Genomic DNA, 15,194 nt, shown 5'->3' on the forward strand with positions numbered 1-15,194 from the left:
TACGTAAATTGCGTGACATGATGTGAAATTTTTATTTGTTTGATTATCTTGTTTTTATAAAGCAACTCAGTTGGGCCAAGTTATCATTTGATATTTATTGAAATCCAGCAGTAATATTTTACTTAATCAATTGGAAATCTTTGACTTTGACGGTTGATAATTCGAAAGTTCTCCTTCTCAGCGCTATTCTTGGACATTGATACTTCTGATAGCGGTGAAGACTGGATATTCAACTGTTTAGAAGAGCTGTTTGGCGTAGCCACCTCATTCGTAGAAACCGAATTGTCATTGAATGAGCTTTCGCCTGTCTCAGGTGAGTGTGGCTGGCGTCTCTTCGCGTCATCGAGGTTTGCACGCTCTAACAACGACTCCAATGATGAGTTGGAAGAGTTCCTTTCCTCACCAATAGCACCCTTAGTTTGTGGTACTGGTGCGAAGTTAAAGCGGTCATGAGGAGCACTGAAAAAGCGTGGTGATTCTCCGATAGCTGGTACTTTTAATGGTTGTTGCTCTGAGAAGAATCTACGTTGCTTAGTATTATTGTCGTGTGCTTGAAGTGGGCCACAACCCCAACCGACATCTTGAAGCTTGTTCGGACTGTTGGTGGTGTGTGTGACTTCTATCTTGTTACCTCCAATATACTTACCATTAATGGCATGCATCACTAACGCTGCATCTGAAGGTGAAACAAATTTCACAATAGCTGAAGCTACCAATGAATCTGGAAGAGCGAACATGTTTCCTGTAAACGGTTCGACTGGTCCAAGAGATTGAATGAATGAGCGAAGACCTGAATCTGACTTCACTATTGTGATTGGCAGATTCTTGATCACTAAGCATATGTGGTTGGTCTGAATTGAGTCATCTACATAGTCAAGTTTCTCTAAAACTTCATGACTTACTACTTGACTAGCATATGGTGCTGAGTTGCTTGGCGCATGTGGAGCAAAGGCTGATACATATGGATTGAAACCGTGATTAACATCAGCTTGTGGCTGGGAGTATGAGCGAGACATAAAGTCAGAAGCAAGACCACCGTCCATCAAAGACTTGCGAGTATTGAGCGGGAAAACATTTGCGTTTGAAGGAACGCTGGTAGGTTCCTTGGCAGCACGGCTTGAGAGTACAGGGACGCGGTGCTTGAGTGAACGACTAGCTTTGACACGATCGTCAACTGAGATTGAGTGAGAAGGCGTAGAGGAAGCTGAGTAAGATACTTACATCCTGAGCGTTGAATGAGTGCGTACGAGACTTCGATAGTGTAAGTCCTGCGAGGAATGTGAGGTGTGATAGATTTTGGCTAGCTAACAGACCTGATTGCAGCTCCATTCAGGTGGTTTAGAGCGTCAGCAGCCTCCTGAGGAGTTGACATGTCACTGTTGTGTGAGTGTGAGTGAGTGAGTCTTGATAGCTGCATGAAATCTCACACAAAACCACGTCTGCGAGACGAGGTATCCAGCATGCTAATGAGATGAGTAAGCAAACTGAGACAGAGGCATACTCCTTCCAACTCACGCGAGTATAACGGCATGGGTGACAACACCGTATGGAATGAAGAGCTCTCTAAACTCGTCCGAAGTCATATCCAGTGGAATGTTGAGCACGTAGAGGTTCTTTCGATCATTAGAGTCAGACTCTATCATCTTTTGAGAAGCATCAAAAGTTGCAAGATCTCCTTCATACTTTATTTGACTGAGCGTGTCAGTTGTGTCACAAAGGTGCAAATCTTCATCCTCAAACCCACAACTTACAGGGTAGCGTTACAACGCACGGCACCATTCATTGCAGACGCTCTCATTGCATCACAGTTTCTGTTAAAGACAACAAGAGCATATCCGGATTTCGCTCCTCTGGAGAAGTGCATCGAGACGGAGTCAACTAGGCCTGATGAGGGGATTATGAGTGGAGATATATTAAATAAACAACACACTCACCAACTTTGCTAAAAAGCTCATAAAAAGTCTCGTCGCTGACTAGAAGCGGGTGTGTTAGTGGGGTATGTGCGTAGCAGACGTACTTACTAAGCCTATTGATGCCCTCGACGCGGATTGTTCTGTCAGCCTCAATGTTCTGATACGCCATGATAGTAGGGATGAAGGAGTAATTGCGCGATATGGCATGGGATTATGCCTGCGCATTTGGACATGCCAATTTGGGGTGCTCGACAAATTAAGGCTGCTGATGAGAGCGTGGGTGCGTAAAAGTCCACTTGTGGTCTAGCGACGTCTTTACGCGCGCTTAAAGCTTTCTTAAGAGCGCTCGAACGGCATATCTGATGATAGGGAGGCGTAAAATTTTCTCAACGAAAGAAACATACGCTATTTTCGAATGAGTTGATGGGTGTAGCTTCTGTTAGCAAATATGAGAGGGCTATGCTTAGTTTCTTGGGAGCATACACGTAAATCCCGAATTTGGAAGCCCTGGGAGGTGAATGTGACAGTGCCATCGAGCGCAATCTGGGAACGTGGAGCTCTGAAGAGAATTGTAAAATGTTGCTGTGGCGCATTTGCATGCTGAAACTTCCGATAAGCCTCTGGATCACCAATAGGCCGGCCGACGTCATTGCATCTGCCAGACTGAGCGGTGCAGATGTTAACGAGCAGCTAGAGGCGTGCACGAACATCGACAAGGACTCAGGGCGAAATAGAGATAGAAAATACAGGAAAAAAGAGAGATGAAAAATCTTAGCGAGGAAGGTGTAAAGGGGAGTGATAGAACAGCGAGTGATACCAAACAGCCCAATTACTCCACATAAATTTCAATTTCATCAGCCACGCGAGCCGACTCGTCGTCGTGGACGTCTTCTCAAACGGTGAAGACGGTGAAGACGCAGAAAGATGGTGTATCTGCTAGGCGTGAATTTACCAGATCAGAAACTAGTAAAAATAGCGCTGACGAGGTTCTATGGAATTGGGCTCACGACGAGCGAGCGTATCTGTGCATATCTCTCCATCCACGACAAGGCGAAGATTGGGCAGCTACCAGAGCACACAGTCACGGAGCTTTCATCGTTCCTGTCTGCACCCCCAGCGCTGCCACAGACGCACTACCTCTCCAATTTCAAAATGGAGGCTGATTTGAGAAGAGACGTGCGGGCGAACATCGACCACCACCGCCAGATTGGCAGTTACAAGGGCAGGAGACATGGCCAAGGCTTGCCGGTCAGAGGTCAAAATACTCACAGTAACGCACGCACAGCGAGACGCGTGAATAGGCTGTCCATGCGTGGATACGCTACGTGGGTTGTAGCTTTCTATCCAGTCCATCTAACATCCCAATCAGCTCCGCTAGACAAAGCACTCCTATCACTCTCCCCTCTCTCTTCAATAGACTCCTCAGATTGGTCAAATGAATGTATTATCCCTTTTACAAACCAAGCTCAGATGTCTTGACCCAGTCGCTAGCCAGTGCGTTCTCGGCTTCTGTCAGCTTCACGTCGATCGTAGTTTGGTCCTTGCTGCTGACTTCCAAATAATACTTGATTTTCGGCTCTGTGCCAGATGTCCTGATTGTCATCACGAATGCCTCTCCGCTCTGTGCCTTGCCGTAAAAGGTTATCATGTTCCCAGCAGACACGGGCAGCACTGGCTTTTTGTCTGGCTGATTAGAGTCAAACGCATGTCCTTCCGTGAGATCCCTGACGTTTTCCACCTCGAATGGTCCCAATTGAGCTGGGTAGCCGGTGGCACTATCATTCTCCCTCAGTCCCCGGAATATCTTTTCTTTCAAATCATTTGCGCCGCACTTGAAATAACTATTACGTGTACCGAAAAACCCATACTTCTTATAAAGCAGCTGTAACTGAGCGAAGACGGACGTATTTCTCCTGTTTAATCTCGCAGCAAGACGAACGAAAGCAATAGCAGCAGTAATGCCATCCTTATCTCTAATAAACGGCGACAAACCGAACCCGATAGCCTCTTCATAGAGCAATTCTACCGCGTAACCCCTCTTCTCCAATTCGAGAGCCTTGTTGCCTATGTATTTGAAACCGGTTAGCGTATCCTCGAAGTGGAAGCCCTCAGCTGTGGCCATAGCACCGAGCATCTTAGATGAGACTGTCGAAGCTACCATTGCCATTTTGTCTGCGACGTTGTCTTTGTCAGTAGAAAGCAGTATCTACACTGCCTGTCTCACCCATTGGACGGTTCGTCCTCTTGTACTCTTCAATAATATACGATGCAAAGATAGCGCCCAACTCGTCGCCTGTGTATATATGCCACTGGTTGAGACTATTTCTGTCAGTAGGGTGTTGAGCTTGCAAGACACACCACTCACTCTATCTTCTCAGCAGCGAGGAAACGATCAGAATCAGGATCGTTAGCGAGAATATACTGGCTGCCATTCTTGTTTGCTGTATCTATAGCAAGCGACTGTGAAAAATGAGCGTCTGTACACTATCCGCACAATCCACTCACCAAAGCACCCTTTTCCTCTGGGTTAGGGAATGGGAGTGTAGGGAAATCTGGATCTGGATCCCGTTGCTGTCTGACGGTCATAATTGGTGGCAGTCCCGTTACGGCGAAAGCGCGCGCAATGGACAGATCGGCACTGCCGTGGAACGAAGTATGCGTGATGGCCAAATCGGCCGCTTCTTCTGGTGGGAAGAGAGCTGCGACGTGATTGTGATACTCGTAGCGCATGTTGTTTGTCTTATCTTCGCAAAGAGGATGTTCACGCACAGTATCACAATCCCAGGCCTCATCCTCCGGCTCGAGGTTTTCGAGAATAGCGTCAGCGATAGCAGAGTCTACAGGGGGGATAATCTGGACAGCATTCTCGTAGTAGACCTTCCAACCATTATCTTGAGCGGGGTTGTGGGAGGCAGTAACCATCACACCGCCAACGGCACCGAGCTTCTTAACGCCAAAGGGAACGAGTGGCGTGTGTACTACACCCCTATATGAATACACCTTGAAACCACGGTTAAGAAAAGCACGGGTGGTGAGACCAGCCCAGCGCTTCGAGTTGTGGCGGTGGTCGTGGCCTACAACGACACCTCTCTTGAGAGCATCTGGTAGAGTGGAAAGATGGGCAGCCAGCCCCTGTGCAGCTTGTATGACGATCAGATCGTTCATAGACGAGTAACCGGCTTGCATTTTAGCTCTCAGGCCTGGATAGAGAGTAAGAGAAGCCGGTAAAGCTGCCGAGACGAACCAGCCGTGCCGAATTCAATACGCTGCCCTAATCTTGCGTCGAGCTCATCCCACTCGCCGTCATCCCAGAGATGCTCAATCTCGGAGCGAGTTTCTGGGTTCTGAAGGAGGTTGGCGGGATAAAAGTAATTTTATAAGACTCACTTTATCATATCTGAGCCATTCTGCGACTAATTCGTCTATACGTGAGCTTTGTGGCATTTCGATGGTGAGCGTGGTAGGTCTCAATAAGTCCCAGCAACATTGGCTTAAATATTTCAAACATGTTCTAATGGTTAGTAATTGCTTGTTGTCTATGCTAATCTCCTTGGAACGCAGCGCGTATCGTACACAGGGGTTTACAGGATATCAAAATATAAATGTCATTATTCACACACAATAAAGCTAGAATCAACACCTAGTCACCCCGTTCATCTGTAGCATTCTATTATCGCGATCTTCAATCACATGAAAATTTAGTGTCTCGTAGACGATAAGTGAGACAGTAAATGTATCTTGTTTCTGAGAATGTATACTCGCTAATACTCGCTGAAGGATGAATGTCCAGTGCTTTTTGCGTGCGCTGTTGCCATTTTCTCGCCTTCAAGTGCTTGACCACAATCGCCGCACTTGAGAGTGAAAGATGACCGTATGTGGGGTGAGTGTGGGTAATAAAAACACAACGCACTCACAGTATCCGTATAATAGCGCTTCTGGCGCAACTCCGAGGCCAATTGCTTACATGCTTCTAGTAGCGGATCTGGAAGGTCAGGAGGAGCGGTGAAAGATGGTAAAACGGTGGTGTGGAATTCGACAGACGCGTCTGGGGATGGTGCTATAGATAGGGCGTCATAGTGAATACCTCTGTTCGATGTGTGAGGGTTATACGCAGCACTAAACACTCAACTTACGAATACATAACAAAGATTCTGTTCTCATATTCCTCATTGTAGACGTCGTTACGGAGGGTGGCAATGTCTACAGAGATTATGCAAGTCTTGAATGCGTGGGAGAGAATTGATAGTTCAATTGCACCGCCCCAGTTCTCTGGTCTGGTGATAGCTTCGACATATTCGGCTGGATTGTGGCTGTGAGGGAAAATAGAGTTGTTGTTAGACGGTGTATTTGAATGAAACTGAGATTTGTAGACCAAAACTCACCCTAAAAAGGACTCATTATAAGTTTCTGGATCGCTTTGAATGGTGTTTGCAACAACTTTGTGGATTGATTAGAGTTAATAGGGTTTAAAACTTCACTCACTCCCCCGCATCATGTAATTCTCGTCTATAGACCCAAGCAGAGCCAGCGAAATGGCGGAAAATAGACAGCTGTTATCATCAGGGACTACTCTGAGTATTAGATAGCCATCTCCCGTGTTTAGTTCGACGGAGTGACCATCGGGTGAGCGAGTGGGGGGAGTCACGGGTGTCTTAGATATTGAATTTCCAGTCTCTATATGAGCTCGCACATCACTACCTGCACTATCGCCGCCTTTATCATTCAAAATAATTTGTTCGCCACTGCTTAAACCGAAATCCAACGCGTTTTTAGTGAAATCGTTCGAATCGAATTGGAGTAAGCGTGGGGGATATCCGATGCGTACTAGGATCGCATAAGATACGAATAAAATATCAACGGCTAGCCATCCACTCACAATCCTGTCTACCAATGGCCACACCGCTGATTCCCTCAATAACCCCCAGCAACTCAATCAAACTGGATTTACTGGGAATACTAAAAATTCTCATTCCATCGGCAAATCTCAATCGCAGCTTTATCTCGCTATCCATCTCTATCTCCTCGACGGTGATGATCAGGAAATCATTTACACCGATTCGCCGGTGCACGCGTATGAGAAATATTACAAACACGGCAATCAATAGGAATATCAGCTTCAGTAGTCTTCCTCGCTTCGTTGGCAGAGCTCTTCGTGTACCCATCGCAGGCGTCACTGTAGGCGGTGGCTCGTTTGCATACGCCAATTATAAATTTGAAGGTGGTTACACACTCTCCCACTATTCTCCTCTCATTTGTCCCCCAGAATTTCGCAGCAAAACTGCTAATCTTGTCGATGACGTCTCTTCTGGTTTCACTGACGCTTATCTAGCCCTGCGTGGTACCCTGCCTTCCGCCGATGGCTTCCATGAGCGCCGTGAGAGGCTCAATGAGTGGCTCAGTGGGTTTCGCGGTGGTGGTCGAGGTGGTGGTGATGATGGCAGTCCTAGTGGCAGTCGCAGTCGCAACGACAAGGGCGACCCCAACGGCAACCCTGATACTCCTCCAAACCCAGCGCTCCTCGCTGCTCTCGCTCTATCGCCAGACGACAGCAACAAGGTCAGCAACGACGACTCACAAGACTCGCAGCCAAACCTATTAATGAATCTCACACGCAAGCTCATCGAAATACGGTCCATTCTCGTCTCTATTGACCAGAGCGACAACCTCAACCTCCCCAGCATCGTCGTCATTGGCTCGCAATCCAGCGGAAAGAGCAGCGTCCTCGAGGCAATCGTCGGCCACGAGTTCCTCCCCAAAGGCAACAACATGGTAACTCGACGTCCAATCGAGCTTACTCTAGTACATACACCCCACTCTTCCGAGGAATATGGTGAATTCCCCAGTCTGCCTTCTTTCGGCAAAGTGCAGGATTTTGCAGCCATACAGAAAATACTTACTGACCAAAACCTCTCTGTTCCAGCCAGCCAATGTGTTTCTGACAAACCCATCGATTTGCGCATATACAGCCCACACGTGCCCGACCTCACGCTGATTGACTTGCCGGGCTATGTACAGCTAAGTGGGATGGATCAGCCGGACGACCTTCGCGAGAGCATCAGCAGTCTCTGCGACAAGTACATTGCCCCTCCCAACGTCATTCTGGCTGTCTGCGCTGCGGACGTAGATCTCGCCAACTCGCCAGCTCTGCGTGCCAGTCGGCGTGTAGATGCACTTGGCATGCGCACTGTCGGCGTTGTCACCAAACTCGACATGGTGACACCAGACGAGGGCACTGCTATACTCACCAACCGCAAGTATCCGCTCCAGCTGGGCTACGTCGGCGTCGTGTGCAAGGCGCCCAAACGCGGCATCATCGACGTGCTCGCCGCGGACAGTAATGGGAATATGAGTGGGGCTATTATGCAGCGCGAGGAAAATTACTTTCATAACCACTCTCAGTCATTTAGTAAACCAGGCGTACTCGTCGGCACAAACACTTTGCGTAAAAAACTTATGGAGGTGCTCGAACGTAGCATGAGTGATAATCTCCAAGATGTTAGCACGGCTGTACAAAATGAACTCACTGACGCTTCCTACCAATTCAAAGTGGAGTACAACGACAGAAGAATGAGTCCGGAATCTTACGTCGCTCAAGTCGTAGATGGACTCAAGGTGGGATTGAGAGATGGCCAACTAAGCTTCAGTAAACCTCAAGTGAGGGAGAAACTCGAGGGCATGCTCAGCGATCGCGTCATGTATATCCTCGAACAGCTGTACTGGAATGACAAGCGACTAGCTGAGTTGAACAAACTGTCTCAAGGAGAAGTAGATCAGTATTGGACGCAGAAAGCAGACGCTGCACGCTCACTATTAACTAAAAGCGGAATAGGCAGGGATTCGTCTACACTCGTAGCTGATGGTTTGAGGGGGTTGGTTGAGGTGTTGACGACTGACTCGCCCTACTCATACCACTCGGAGGCAGCACAACGAATCAGAGAATTCTCATACGAGATTCTGCGATCTCGCTTGAGCGCGACTAGTGACCAGGTCGAGAACGCACTGAAGCCGTTCAAATTCGAGGTGGAGACGGAAGACAAAGAGTGGAACATGGGACGGCGGCATGCGATATCCGCATTGGATAAAGAGCATGAAGCATGTAATGCGAAACTGAGTGAGATACGCCAGAGGGTGGGTGGATATCGCAAGCTGAAAAGCATCATCAGTTATATTGAGCAAGTGGAGGATGGCAGTATGACCCAAAAGAGTGGGAAAGAGGGAGAACCTGCGTGGAAGTTGGCCTACAACCCCGCACACCTAGTAGAAGCACGACAAGCAATGTTGTTAGGGGAAAGACTCGCAATACTCAAGCTGAGAAAGTCAACCCTTCAATCATCGCAGTGTAAGTATGGAAAGGGAGTAGAGACACGCTGTCCCGAGGCTTTCTTGACGGTAGTTAGTGAGAAACTGGCATATACCTCATCGTTATTCCTGCAAATTGAGCTCCTGCAGACGTTTTTTGACCAGTTCCCACGAGAGATTGATTCGCGACTGATGTATGACCTGGATAGACAGGCTATCAGTAATTTCGCGCGGGAAAACCCATCTGTGCGCGCGCACCTCGACCTGCAAGAGAAAAAGGATAAACTGGAGGATGTGATGCGAAGGTTAGAGACATTAATGCACGCGAAAGAGGCACAAGCACCCTCGAGTAGGCGTAAATATAGTTTGTTTTGAATGTTACCTAATAGATATCCCCAATCCGTTCTTGGCAGATTACGGTCATCACAACGGTCATCATATAAGAAATGTCGTGGAATGGATTTAAAAAGTCTATGAACAGGGCGTGAGTGTGGGAGTATAAGCTCTGTGCTGATTACTAATGCTGAGCGTTTAGTGGCACAACAATGATGCAGAAGGTATTCAGGGGAAGTGGCACGGAGAACATACGACTAAGAAAGCGCACAGGTTGGCCAAATAGAGAGAACCAATGACAGCGAGTGGTCAGAGCTCGAAGCCAGATTCAAAGTGTGAGTTGGTGGGCTGTGATAGCTAGGGCACTCACCTGACGCACTACAGATACGAGAAAGAGTCTACGGGACTTCAAAAAGAGGCAAAAGGCTACTTGGATAGCATGAGAGGTGGGCTGGTTGCATAAAGTAAGCTGCACGCTCACACCACCTCCAGCAATGACGGCGGCTCAGGCTAGAATCGCCGAAACAGTAGAATCATTCTACACAGACTCAAACGAGGAGGCTATGGCTGGGCACGCGTACAAGAGAGCTGTTGAAGACCTCGATACAAAGACAGGAAGGGAGCTGGATGCTCCGTACAGAACAACCGTCCTCGAGCCAATACAGAAGCTGTGTGCATACTTCCCCAACACGAATCAAGCTATTAGCAAGAGACATAAGAAGGTGGCTGTTGATGATATTAAGTGGTTTATCATGCTGACAAGTTTACCAGCTCCTCGACTACGATGCAGCCAGAACTAAAGTACGGAAATTAACAGAGAAGCCTTCAAATGACGCAAGCGCATTACCAAGAGCACAACGGGAAATGGATATGTGCGAGAACGCGTACATAGCCCTGAATGACGAATTGAAGGACATAATGCCACAGATGCTCGACCTGAGAATACCATACCTCGACCCATCATTCGAGGCGATGGTGAGGTTGCAATCCAAGTTCAGTCAGGAGGGTTACGAAAAGCTCGGTGGTGTACAGAGGTACTTTACAGACAACGTCAGAGACGATTACGCAAATGGAAGTTTGGATGCGGAGGTTAGTGTGTTTAGCATGGGGATAACAAATTCTAATACATAAACGCAGGTGGAGAACAGCCTACAAGAAATGAAGGATTTGACTATCGTTGGATTGAGCTGAGTGTCTTCTCACTTCAACTCCCAATGCTTAAATTACGAAAATTTAAATCTTTAAAGAAATCTTTCAATTATATAAAGCAGATTGATAAATCAAATAAACATTTCTTATTGGTTGAGTTGCTCAGGCTCGCTAGGATTTCCGGGCAGCTCAACCTGCTTCATGATATAAGCACGGAGTACTTGAGCAATTACAGCCACTCAAACGCGTACTATCACGCTCTCCACGGCTACAGGCCACGGCAATCACCAATCAGCCTTTTCAATATGAAATTCAACCGCCTCCTGCAGGAATCCAAGTTGCGAGGCAATGATCATATCAACTACAGTCTGTCTCTCCTCAATACGCATTCAGAATACGATAGGGTGACGCTTAATATATTCATTAAACACACACTTCGCTGGTCGTTGCCTTCTCGCTCGCTTTGGGAGCTCTACTACCTCGTTATGGTCCGGGAAGGCCACAGAAACGCAACATTACCGCCTGGGATACACATGCAATTTAATACACGCCACCACACCAATAAATCCAAGCTAGAATACCTCCTCCACTCATCCTCCAAGCATCCACTCAACTACACAAGGCATACGCACATATTATACAAGTATTTCATACGATCGTTCAAGTTTAATAAGGATACTGTCGGCTATAATCATTTGCTGGCTTGTTCATCGACGGCCTTGAAGTCTATGCATACGGGGACGTGATCCGACGCGCCATACACCTCCATCCTGATCACCACATCCTCCACACGCCCCATCAAACCTCTCGAGACCACACAACTGTCGATACGCCAGCCAATACCTTTAGACCTAGCATCGAATCTATATCCAAAATATGTATATTGCCCGACGTTATCGGGGTGCTTATAGAATCAATTTCAGCATGTGCATTATCTTATAAGAAACATTACTCACCAGCTCCTTCCACGCATCGACAAACTTATCTGAAAGCTGCTCTTTGTAGCCATTCACCTCAGTCTCTGTCCACCCTGCCGATTTATTCCAATTACTCTCGTCATTGCGGATATCTTTGCTATCGTGGCAGACGTTCAAATCTCCGAGCCACACCACGCTCTTCTTTTCATTTAGATCGTGAAGATACGTTTTAAACGCAGAGTTCCAAGCTACCTTATCGTCCATCGCCTTCAATCCCTGTCCTGCATTGGGGACATAAGTGCCTATCACAAACTTATCCTCGAACTCGAGTGTAATGATACGTCCACGAGTGCTGTCCTGATTTGGATGCGTTGGGAGAATTGTCTCCACATTGCGCGCTTCCTCACCATTCCACAAAACCGCAATCCCCGCGTATCCCTTCTTCGTACTGCCTGTCCAAACCGAATGCTTGTAATTACTCTTGAGAATTTCGTCGTTCGGTTCTTTGTCAATTTTGGTCTCTGTCAATACGAGTAGATCTGCAGGCTCAGCGTTGATATATCTGTGCATTCCCTGCGCGTCCCTATGAGCAAACGGCACGCATAGCAGATATTCTTACCTACCTTCTTTACTGACGCGTTGTATCCCGCTATATTCCAGCACGTCATACGCGTCACGCCTTCGCCTTTCTCATACGCTCCCAACTCTTCCGGCAGCTGCTTATTTACTGGCTGCGTAGGGTCTAGTGGCTTCACTGGCTCTTTCGCCTTACTTTTCTTCGTTTCTGGTGCTTTCTTATCGTCGCCGTCCGCCTTACGCTTGGGTGGCATTCGGATTGTCAGTCGTTGGAGTTGAAAAGGAAACACGCGTGGGACGTGACAATGTAAATGGCGTACAACTCGTCCAATGGCCACACTTATCTTGATCATCACTCTCACTGCCCGCCAACTGACTTGCGCTCTCCACGCCAAGAATATTTCATCTATTCAAACTCTTTTTGCCCACCTACTAAATTGCTAACCCATGCGATTTCGGCGTCAAGGGCTTGAAGAGTGCTAAGTTTTCGATAAGACGGCATACGAGGACTCTCTTTGTGGAATCAAAGCGTTTGATGCTGTCCATGCATAATGCAGTCCGAGCGTTTTAGCCGATTACATATTAACGATATAATTTGGTGATATGAATTGGTGCTTGAAATGGCTTAGTCGTTGAATCGCTCGGAGTAATCACTGGCAACTTATAAACGCAATGACAATTGGTGATATTAACCTAAAGTCACATAAAACTTTCATGGCACCGGAGAAATTTCCATGAATCACCTCACTATTTCAAACACTCATGGTAGATTTGAAATTCACAAACGCTATCGGTCAAATAGAAGCAGCCAATGTCACCCCGTGTGGTGATTGCTGTGTCAAGTACGAGACTGACGATGGTCCTGGAAACCTGGACAACGGAACATACACCGGACCATTAGGAGATCAGCCGTGTTCGGATGATGCTCCCGAATACGCGAAGATACGCGACGGAATCTTGCTCACTACTGGAAATTGTAATGGAACATTCGTCGCAGACTGTGGCTAGTATGTTAACTTTCACAGGCTTTCCTATACTAAAGTTTATCAGCATCAGAACAGTTCGAAACTACCTCGGACCAACTTCCTCTGCCACACGCAAAATACCCAAAGCCTTATCATTGCTCGTCGTGATGACAATCTCCTTGTCATTGATATAAAAATGTCGCGATAAATTGTAAGCATCAATTCTAAGTGTCTATATGTACCTTCTGATTGCCTTACCCATGATAACCGTCTCGGCTAGCTAGTTTGTTCAAAAGACTGCAAATATACTTACTTTTTTGGGTGTCTTAAATAATTATATTATCATACTACAATGTAAGGTGCAAACTCGCTCATTGTGTAGTAGCTTTACGTCAAAATGCCACATCACTCTTTTTGGTAATAGAACTCAGATCTACAAATAAAGAGGACTAGATATTATGATTGATCATTTCTTCACATTCAGGAAGATCTAGGCATGCGTCTTCACACCTTAACGGCTTTTCAGATAAGCTTGCTAAGTTGGTCAATTCCCAATTTGCCATTTAGGCAAGTCCTTGCAACTAATACAAAGTAATGGGTGAAAGCATTAACATCAGAACTGTAAGTGTATTTATCCTCATTAGTCGATTCTTTGATAATGGAGCGTAACACTAAGTTCAATTAAATATTTTGTGCACGTACGATAAAAAAATCTACATCCAGACAAAAAAATAAATTGATTTTTTTCGGAAATCTTCAAATCAGACATTTTGTCACTCGTGAAAGTGGGTGTTGAGATGGTTGTTTGTATACTGATAGCTTATATTAAGGATTCCATTGGACAATTGCCGTCGATCAATAATGCGAAGAAAAACTGTGCCACTTAAAAACTCGATATCTGATATGCATTTAATTAAAAAATTTTAGTTTGCTAGTTGTAATAAAAGCTTGTACCTGAACGGTTAAGCCACTTTATTAAATTTTAAAACTGATGATGAATGCTAAAAGATAGCTTTTAAGAGCAACTCGATATACACAGTAACTTTGGTAAGCTTTATGATAGAGTGAGACTCTTGGTTGTTTTGATAAGTGACTCCTGGTTGGTTTGCTAAGTGAGTTCAGCGGAGCAAACAGGGGCACTGTCAGTAATCAAAAGACTCCGCTTTGAAAGATTTCATCGGATAATGCATCGATAGCCTATAAATTAGGAATATCTAAGGCATTTCTTTCAAACACTCATGGTAGATTTGAAATTCACAAACGCTATCGGTCAAATAGAAGCAGCCAATGTCACCCCGTGTGGTGATTGCTGTGTCAAGTACGAGACTGACGATGGTCCTGGAAACCTGGACAACGGAACATACACCGGACCATTAGGAGATCAGCCGTGTTCGGATGATGCTCCCGAATACGCGAAGATACGCGACGGAATCTTGCTCACTACTGGAAATTGTAATGGAACATTCGTCGCAGACTGTGGCTAGTATGTTAACTTTCACAGGCTTTCCTATACTAAAGTTTATCAGCATCAGAACAGTTCGAAACTACCTCGGACCAACTTCCTCTGCAACACGTAAAACACCGAAACTTTTCCTTCTACTAGCTCTTGGATTCCTTACAAGCTCAGTTGCAGCATTTGATGTTCTCGGCATAGTATCTGGCATACTAGGAATCGTTAGCTTTGCGCAACAAAGCGCTCCAGACCCCCTCCCACAACCAGCAATGAAAGTACGCTTGGGTCTTAACGGTGTGAATGGTGGTTTGAAAAATGCAGGAGGTGGTTTACCAATGGCGAAAGCGTTTGACTACAATGGTCGACAAATCGCTCAAAACTTCCATCAGACATGGCCAGGCTTGAACAGAGGCTCAGGAGAAATTTTTGACATTGAGTTTGACGAATCCCCGCAACTTCAAGTTCAGAATTGGGAGCTCCACGCTCAAACTGATGGTATATGTATAGCATATATTTCTTATCAAGATTCCAATGGCAGGGACGGCGCTTGGTTAGGAGATGTTGGAAGACTGTTAAGGTTTGGGCTTGT

General features: G+C 46.3%; 9 protein-coding genes across 9 annotated transcripts; 5 read left to right on the forward strand and 4 right to left on the reverse strand.

The window, feature by feature from the left end:
- Positions 1-122: 122 nt before the first annotated feature.
- Positions 123-2,082, reverse strand: J056_004630 (Polyadenylate-binding protein, cytoplasmic and nuclear; the record flags this gene model as incomplete). Its single annotated transcript, XM_009269825.1, has 8 exons — positions 123-1,174; positions 1,222-1,268; positions 1,314-1,376; positions 1,428-1,463; positions 1,516-1,692; positions 1,752-1,884; positions 1,935-1,973; positions 2,022-2,082. 8 exons carry the CDS (start codon positions 2,080-2,082, stop codon positions 123-125), a joined length of 1,608 nt encoding a protein of 535 aa, XP_009268100.1.
- Positions 2,083-2,837: 755 nt separating this feature from the next.
- Positions 2,838-3,291, forward strand: J056_004631 (uncharacterized protein; the record flags this gene model as incomplete). Its single annotated transcript, XM_009269826.1, has 2 exons — positions 2,838-3,245; positions 3,283-3,291. 2 exons carry the CDS (start codon positions 2,838-2,840, stop codon positions 3,289-3,291), a joined length of 417 nt encoding a protein of 138 aa, XP_009268101.1.
- A 75-nt stretch (positions 3,292-3,366) lies between these two features.
- On the reverse strand, positions 3,367-5,357 carry J056_004632 (Phosphoglucomutase-2; the record flags this gene model as incomplete). The annotated part of the gene is made up of 6 exons (XM_009269827.1): positions 3,367-4,085; positions 4,138-4,232; positions 4,279-4,373; positions 4,419-5,113; positions 5,158-5,257; positions 5,301-5,357. The coding sequence occupies 6 exons, from the start codon at positions 5,355-5,357 to the stop codon at positions 3,367-3,369; spliced, it is 1,761 nt and encodes a 586-aa protein (XP_009268102.1).
- A 317-nt stretch (positions 5,358-5,674) lies between these two features.
- On the reverse strand, positions 5,675-6,925 carry J056_004633 (Ubiquitin thioesterase OTU1; the record flags this gene model as incomplete). Its single annotated transcript, XM_009269828.1, has 6 exons — positions 5,675-5,764; positions 5,828-5,999; positions 6,047-6,223; positions 6,296-6,350; positions 6,396-6,737; positions 6,790-6,925. 6 exons carry the CDS (start codon positions 6,923-6,925, stop codon positions 5,675-5,677), a joined length of 972 nt encoding a protein of 323 aa, XP_009268103.1.
- A 61-nt stretch (positions 6,926-6,986) lies between these two features.
- On the forward strand, positions 6,987-9,587 carry J056_004634 (uncharacterized protein; the record flags this gene model as incomplete). Its single annotated transcript, XM_009269829.1, has 1 exon — positions 6,987-9,587. One exon carries the CDS (start codon positions 6,987-6,989, stop codon positions 9,585-9,587), a length of 2,601 nt encoding a protein of 866 aa, XP_009268104.1.
- Positions 9,588-9,658: 71 nt separating this feature from the next.
- On the forward strand, positions 9,659-10,736 carry J056_004635 (Protein hob3; the record flags this gene model as incomplete). Its single annotated transcript, XM_009269830.1, has 7 exons — positions 9,659-9,696; positions 9,748-9,769; positions 9,819-9,880; positions 9,930-9,991; positions 10,038-10,267; positions 10,317-10,634; positions 10,683-10,736. 7 exons carry the CDS (start codon positions 9,659-9,661, stop codon positions 10,734-10,736), a joined length of 786 nt encoding a protein of 261 aa, XP_009268105.1.
- Positions 10,737-11,385: 649 nt separating this feature from the next.
- On the reverse strand, positions 11,386-12,441 carry J056_004636 (DNA-(apurinic or apyrimidinic site) lyase; the record flags this gene model as incomplete). Its single annotated transcript, XM_009269831.1, has 3 exons — positions 11,386-11,598; positions 11,651-12,184; positions 12,235-12,441. 3 exons carry the CDS (start codon positions 12,439-12,441, stop codon positions 11,386-11,388), a joined length of 954 nt encoding a protein of 317 aa, XP_009268106.1.
- Positions 12,442-12,949: 508 nt separating this feature from the next.
- J056_004637 (uncharacterized protein) lies at positions 12,950-13,346 on the forward strand (the record flags this gene model as incomplete). Its single annotated transcript, XM_009269832.1, has 2 exons — positions 12,950-13,194; positions 13,238-13,346. The coding sequence occupies 2 exons, from the start codon at positions 12,950-12,952 to the stop codon at positions 13,344-13,346; spliced, it is 354 nt and encodes a 117-aa protein (XP_009268107.1).
- A 1,044-nt stretch (positions 13,347-14,390) lies between these two features.
- J056_004638 (uncharacterized protein) lies at positions 14,391-15,160 on the forward strand (the record flags this gene model as incomplete). Its single annotated transcript, XM_009269833.1, has 3 exons — positions 14,391-14,635; positions 14,679-15,100; positions 15,144-15,160. The coding sequence occupies 3 exons, from the start codon at positions 14,391-14,393 to the stop codon at positions 15,158-15,160; spliced, it is 684 nt and encodes a 227-aa protein (XP_009268108.1).
- Between the last annotated feature and the right edge of the window lie 34 nt (positions 15,161-15,194).

The sequence above is a fragment of the Wallemia ichthyophaga genome (genome assembly GCF_000400465.1).
Source record: "Wallemia ichthyophaga EXF-994 unplaced genomic scaffold scaffold8, whole genome shotgun sequence".
Lineage (NCBI taxonomy): Eukaryota > Fungi > Basidiomycota > Wallemiomycetes > Wallemiales > Wallemiaceae > Wallemia > Wallemia ichthyophaga.